This window comes from Giraffa tippelskirchi, chromosome X (assembly GCF_054371585.1).
Source record: "Giraffa tippelskirchi isolate mGirTip1 chromosome X, T2T-mGirTip1v1.2.pri, whole genome shotgun sequence".
In the NCBI taxonomy this organism is placed as follows: domain Eukaryota; kingdom Metazoa; phylum Chordata; class Mammalia; order Artiodactyla; family Giraffidae; genus Giraffa; species Giraffa tippelskirchi.
The window spans coordinates 27,306,338-27,312,692 of record NC_137289.1 but is presented as its reverse complement, the minus strand read 5'-3'; the positions used below and the strand labels follow the sequence as shown (position 1 = coordinate 27,312,692).

Sequence of the window (6,355 nt, the reverse complement as noted above, 5' to 3'; positions counted from 1 at the left end):
GGGAGGTGGAAGGGGGGTTCTGGAAGGGGAAAACATGTACATCCATGGTGGATTCATGTCAATGTATGGCAAAACAAATACAATACTGTAAAGTTAAAAAATAGAAAATAAACTAATTTAAAAAAAGAAAAAAAACGAAAAAAAAAATATTAAGGTCACTCCTCTCCTTCGTTCACTGGACTTGCTTCCAGTTTGCCACACTTTATATGTCCTGAATTTAATTCTTCTGCTTTTCCAAAATAAACTCAATTTGGATGGCTGAATTATTTACCTGTTTTATAGGGAGGGTAATTTTCGTATGGGATATTTACTTCCTGGTTTTAGGGGGATGAGGGTCAGGGTGTCTTTACACTGGCTGTTTCTTAAGTAAATTTAATCAAACTAATAAATATACCAAAGTGGCATATTTATCTGGTTCCCACTGCTTGTCCACCATGCAGCCTCATCACCTTCTTCACATCAGTAGTGCAAGCACAGCTTTCTCTCTCAAGTCTCTCCCAACACTGTCCAACCCCTTTTCTGGGTTTTGATAGACCCCAAGTTTGCACCATATTTACCTCCCTAAACTAGGGGTCTTGAAGCCCCAGTCTCCTTAACCTCAACTCCCTACCCTCCAAATCCCCCCCGCCCCGACTTAACTTCTCTGATCTGCATTGATTCACCCTTCCTTTTACAACAGGATTGAGAGAGAGAGAGTATATGTGTGTGCGTGTGTGTATGTGTGCGGTTGCAGCCCCTAGGTGCGTGATTGGCAACTATTAGCATTTGGAAGGGATCTGCAGTGCCCGCTGCCACTGTGCGCTTGCGCCCTGCTGCCTGCACCAACTCCCCCCTCCCCTCTGCCATGTCTGGGCTCATTGCGGCACCCAGTGCAGCTTCCGGTCCGCTCACCCTGTAGAGGGGGCTCTGACTGGAAGGCCGGTCTAGCAGCCTTGCGACTTGCCTGTGACGAGTCACGTAGTCTGCGCTTTGGCGGTTGGCGTGGCGGTGAACGGACGTGTTCTACTCTCGGTGAGGAGAAAGTGGGACCCTGTGAGGGACGAAAGAGGCGGGCCAGGACTGAACTAGGACTGAAAGAGGACTGAGCCAGGAGGTGAAGGGAGGACTTGGTAGCGGCATCAGCTTTTAGCTGCCGCTGCTGTCGAAAGGCGACATCTTCCTCAGTGAGGTGGTTGGTTGACTAGGCCTCGGCAGCCATGGCTGTGGACCTTGGGGACCATGCCAGTGGCTTTCGCCACATCGATGTAATCAGGTTCATCAACAATGAGGTCCTCATGAATGGGGGTGGCCCCGATTTCTATATGGCCTTCTGCTCGCGACCCTGGAATGAGATAGAGGATCAGCTACGAGTCGTGATTTCTGACCCGCGGGTGCCACGCGCCATTAAGAAGGCCTGTGCCTGGAGTGCGTTGGCGTTGAGCGTGCGTGTGGGCGCAAGGCAGTGGGAGCAGCAGGCGTACCGTATCAGGCGGCTGCAGGAGCAGGTTGGGGAGCGTGAGGCAGCTTCCTGGGCCCTGGCCAACGAGCTGAAGCGCCTCCGTGAGGAGCGTGAGGAGGCGGCAGTGCATCTACGAAGCACACGGGTCGCCATGAAGCTCGTGATAGATGAACGAGATACGTTGCGCAGGCGACTGCTCCAGCTTGAGAGATTGGCCCAGCCAGCACCCGTGGCACATGAAATGCTGCCTGGGCCTGGAGCTGAGCAGCTTGGGGCTACAGCATGGCCCGTGAATGTGCCGGAACACGGCAAGATGGTGGCTCTGGGAGCACAGTACATGCCACATTCAGAGAGTCAGACGGCAGCCGCGGCAGGTGTGGTTTATGTCCCCGGACCCCAGAGCTCCTTTGCCCAGCCAATGCAACCGCTTCCACCAATGCCAGTGCCACATCCATTCCCATACCATGTGCCATTCCCACCGGGATTCACGTATGTGACACCTTTATCACCTTCAACAGTTAGGGAAGGGGGAGCAGTCCCAGCAGCAGCAGTGCCAGTAGCAGTCGCACCCCAGGTGCCTCCTCAGGAGATCTACCCACCTGGTCAGTGGGTTGCAGTGGGGGCCCAGGAAGCGGTGGCCCCACCATATGACCAGAGTTTCTATGCCCAGAAGGAATATTCTGAGAACCTCCAGGGGGAATATGCCCAGGAAGCCTGCAGAAGCCAGAGCCTAGAGGAAGGTGCTGTGTGTCCCCAGGGGATGTCCTCCGTGGGGGGCAGCAGAAGCCAGAGCCTAGAGGAAGGTGCTGTGTGTCCCCAGGGGATGTCCTCCATGGGGGGCAGCAGAAGCCAGAGCCGAGAGGAAGGTGCTGTGTGTCCCCAGGGGATGTCCTCCGTGGGGGGCAGCAGAAGCCAGAGCCGAGACGAAGGTGCTGTGTGTCCCCAGGGGATGTCCTCCATGGGGGGCAGCAGAAGCCAGAGCCAAGAGGAAGGTGCTGTGTGTCCCCAGGGGATGTCCTCCGTGGGGGGCAGCAGAAGCCAGAGCCGAGACGAAGGTGCTGTGTGTCCCCAGGGGATGTCCTCCGTGGGGGGCAGCAGAAGCCAGAGCCGAGACGAAGGTGCTGTGTGTCCCCAGGGGATGTCCTCCGTGGGGGGCAGCAGAAGCCAGAGCCGAGAAGAAGGTGCTGTGTGTCCCCAGGGGATGTCCTCCGTGGGGGGCAGCAGAAGCCAGAGCCGAGAGGAAGGTGCTGTGTGTCCCCAGGGGATGTCCCCCCGGGGGGGCAGCAGAAGCCAGAGCCGAGAGGAAGGTGCTGTGTGTCCCCAGGGGATGTCCTCCGTGGGGGGCAGCAGAAGCCAGAGCCGAGAGGAAGGTGCTGTGTGTCCCCAGGGGATGTCCTCCGTGGGGGGCAGAAGAAGCCAGAGCCGAGAGGAAGGTGCTGTGTGTCCCCAGGGGATGTCCTCCGTGGGGGGCAGAAGAAGCCAGAGCCGAGAGGAAGGTGCTGTGTGTCCCCAGGGGATGTCCTCCGTGGGGGGCAGAAGAAGCCAGAGCCGAGAGGAAGGTGCTGTGTGTCCCCAGGGGATGTCCTCCGTGGGGGGCAGCAGAAGCCAGAGCCGAGAGGAAGGTGCTGTGTGTCCCCAGGGGATGTCCTCCGTGGGGGGCAGAAGAAGCCAGAGCCGAGAGGAAGGTGCTGTGTGTCCCCAGGGGATGTCCCCCCGGGGGGGCAGCAGAAGCCAGAGCCGAGAGGAAGGTGCTGTGTGTCCCCAGGGGATGTCCTCCATGGGGGGCAGCAGAAGCCACAGCCAAGAAGAAGACCCTGTTTGTCCCCAGGGGACAGTGTCCCAGGGAGACAGCAGGAGCCACAGCCAGAAGGAATGTCCAGTGATGCCCCAGGAGAAGTACTCCATGGGCAGCAGCAAGATCCCCAAACAAGAAGGTCCAGAGAGGCCCCAGGAGACATGTCCCTCAGGGTCCAGCACAAGTCGTGGTGTGAGAAAAAGCACAAAGAAACAGGAGCAAAAGGCCAAGCAACCAAAAGAGAAAAAATCCTCAGATTCCCAGCATCAGCAGAAGTCTGCTACACTCTCCAGTCAAAATCGTTGGGAGTGCCTGCACTGTAAAGCAGTGAATTTTCCATCGCGCAAGGCCTGCTATAAATGCAAGAAAGTCTGCAAGGCAGTTGAGAGTGGAGGCCCGGATCCAAGACAAGCTCACTGATTTCAGGAAGGTAAGTAAGAATGGAAACACTCCAAAGAAAAACCAATTTCCTAACAACCTCTCCTCTTTTGATCAAAAAGTAACTCATTTACTTCACAGAAAATTTGAAAACCAAAATTATGAAATAAAAAATTAAAATAATCCATTATTTCATTACCCAAATTAAGCACTTTTTATCATCTGAGCACACATACAAATATATACACACATGCATGCACACACAAAATTATATTCTTATTTTGTACACTTATTTTAACACAGGTAGACTACTTTGAGTATTACGTGTTTAAAATAGAGGACTTCTAATTTCTTTTAAGTTTGCAAGTGCTGGATTCCGGATGGCTGATGCTAATTGGTTGATACCCTGGAGACACTGAAGTCATGAATAATTTTTTTTTCACTAATTTCTGTTTTCTTATTAACCACATTTTCCTGAAAATGCCATGTCTTTGCCCCAGAACAGCCATATGCTTTTAGAGTTATATGCTATATTGAATTTTAGGAGTACTGTTTTTCCTTGAAAATGCTGTTGTTCTTTTGTAAACTACTGCAGTGTTCATGTTTGCTTCTCGTTTTTAAGTTTTATAGGTGGGGGCTCATGTTTGTCTCTGAGCCCCATGGAATTTGCCTATTGCTGAAGAATTGGAACCTATCCCGTTTAGAAGATCTTCCAAGATCCTAAAGAAATCACACTTCATTTCTGACTGACCTGCACCTCAGTGAGACTCCCCAGCTGGCTGAAGCTAAGAAGAATAAGAAGTCTGGGAAGAAGAGATGCTTTGGGACTTATTAGAGGGAAAAGGGGTACAAAATAATTTTGTTAAGATTTAATTTCTCTGTTGATATGGAATTATTTCAGAAGTGCTGGGGGTGGGTTTGCAGTGTTAAATTCTATAGATGATAGCAAATTTGATGGATTTCATTTAATTAAACAAATAGTTATTGATTGTCTAGTATATGATAGGAGGTAGAATTATATGGCATTATCTAAGGTACACAAATCTTTTTGATGAGTTTGGTTAGATGACAGGGGAGAGCATAATTTGAGATACATTATAGATTAGAGGTGACTTTGTTTTGCATGTCGTGTGGCCTTTGGGTAAACCCAGTTGAAATAGCATCCAGATATTTCTGTAGTTCCAGGGACAAGATCAAAGAGATTTTTGTGGATGGACCTGATTTCCCAACTGTTCATCTCGTTGGTCCCAGATGACACAAATGAGTAGGGAAAAGAGCGGGAAAGTGGCCTCACAAAAGTGCAGGCAGGACTTTTCTGATACTCCTGATTTCCTCCCTCGAGAGGGACAGCTAGTTTCCTGGTTGCCTGAAAGACCACTGGATGACTGACTTAAAGAAGTGCTTGGGGGAGTGTTGGCAACGCAGCTTCAGGCAGCCACCATCCGAAGCCCCTTTCCAGCCAGTGGATGAAGAACAAAATGGATTCCAAGGACAGACATCGTGCTGTGGATGGTTATTCTCTTGGGAGGACTAATTGGATTAAAAGTAGAACTGGACTGGGACAAGTACTCTTGAGAATGCCCTTGGGCCCTTTTTTTCCACTTTGTGTGTTCTCTGCAGGCTCTCTGCTCCCCTGAGGCAGCTGCTGCAAGCCAGGGGGAGCCAGGGTGGAGCCCAGGGGCTGGGAAGTCAGAGCAGCCTCCAGTCAGAACAAGAGGTGTCCTGGAGTTCTCCCAGGAGATTCCAGCTCACCAGGCTCAGGCTCTGTCAGAGGTTTTCTGTTTCTAACTAGTAATAAAGAGTGTTTACTTACTGCTGTGTCTTCTGTGTAGTGTGTACCTCAGGGGCAGGTTTGCTCAGAAGTGGCAGTTGATTTAATTATTTTAAATTAATTATTTTTTTTTGGTTGAGCCATGAGGCTTGCAAGAACTTAGTTCTGCAACCAGGGAATGAACCCAGGCCCATGGCAGTGAAAGCACTGAGTCCTAACCACTGGACCTCCAGGTAATTCCCAGAAGTGACTATTTAAATCTGAATCTTCCCTCCATCCCACTGAGAAGACTGAAAGTTAAATCTCATTCACTATTGAAGGGCCCCTCTTCTTCTTGTGAATTGCCCAAGAATGGGAGGGGGGGCCTTCTATGGGGGCCTTCAGTCCATTGTTACTGTCCCTGGTACTCTCACTGTCCAAGTCCACATGGTCTCTTGAGGGTGGGCATGTCTGCTTCTCTATAGCCAGTGGAGCTTGGATGTGTCTGCCAGTGCTAGAAGCCCTGATGACCTAGTTTCTCTACATGCAACATAGTCTCTCTACAATCACCATTTCCCTCTGGGGCTCTGCTTTCTCCCTGGGGTCCTGGTATGGAGTAAGGAGTACATAGGCATTATAAAGCAGTATTTTCCTTTCTCTAGGTCATTCCTTTCATAGCATAATTTGGTCCAAGTGCGCAGGATTATAGAAAACCAGATACAGGCTGGCTGGGATAAGGGGTGCCAAGATCTGGACATCTTGGAACGGGTATGGTGAGATGAGGTGGTGGAAGATAAAAATGACCCTGTCATATGAGAGCTCTCCTTTCTCAGAGATGACTAATGGTAAGAGTCTTGGCTAGGGATAGGAATGTAGGAAAAGAAGAGGGTTATCAGGGTGAAAAAACAAAATTATTTGAGAGGGAGGGGAGAAGATAGTATGATATTTTGTGGGTCCTAATGTCCCCTGTACACTTGGAAAGGTGGGCATGTGC

At 50.7% G+C, this 6,355-nt stretch overlaps 1 protein-coding gene across 2 annotated transcripts; it reads left to right on the top strand.

Annotated features, from left to right (window-relative positions):
• The first annotated feature begins 966 nt into the window (after positions 1 to 966).
• On the top strand, positions 967 to 5,423 carry LOC145535454 (uncharacterized). Of its 2 annotated transcripts, none has more exons than XM_081563890.1 (2): positions 967 to 3,663; positions 4,242 to 5,423. In XM_081563890.1, the coding sequence occupies exon 1, from the start codon at positions 1,197 to 1,199 to the stop codon at positions 3,651 to 3,653; it is 2,457 nt and encodes an 818-aa protein (XP_081420016.1). In that variant the 5' UTR covers positions 967 to 1,196; the 3' UTR covers positions 3,654 to 3,663; positions 4,242 to 5,423. The 2 variants fall into 2 exon arrangements, with proteins under 2 accessions (XP_081420016.1, XP_081420015.1); XM_081563889.1 differs by having other exon boundaries at positions 4,234 to 5,423.
• Positions 5,424 to 6,355: the final 932 nt, after the last annotated feature.

Excerpts from the sequence above, each read along its gene's own strand:
- LOC145535454 (XM_081563890.1), top strand. The coding sequence starts at position 1,197 with ATGGCTGTGGACCTTGGGGACCATGCCAGTGGCTTTCGCCACATCGAT.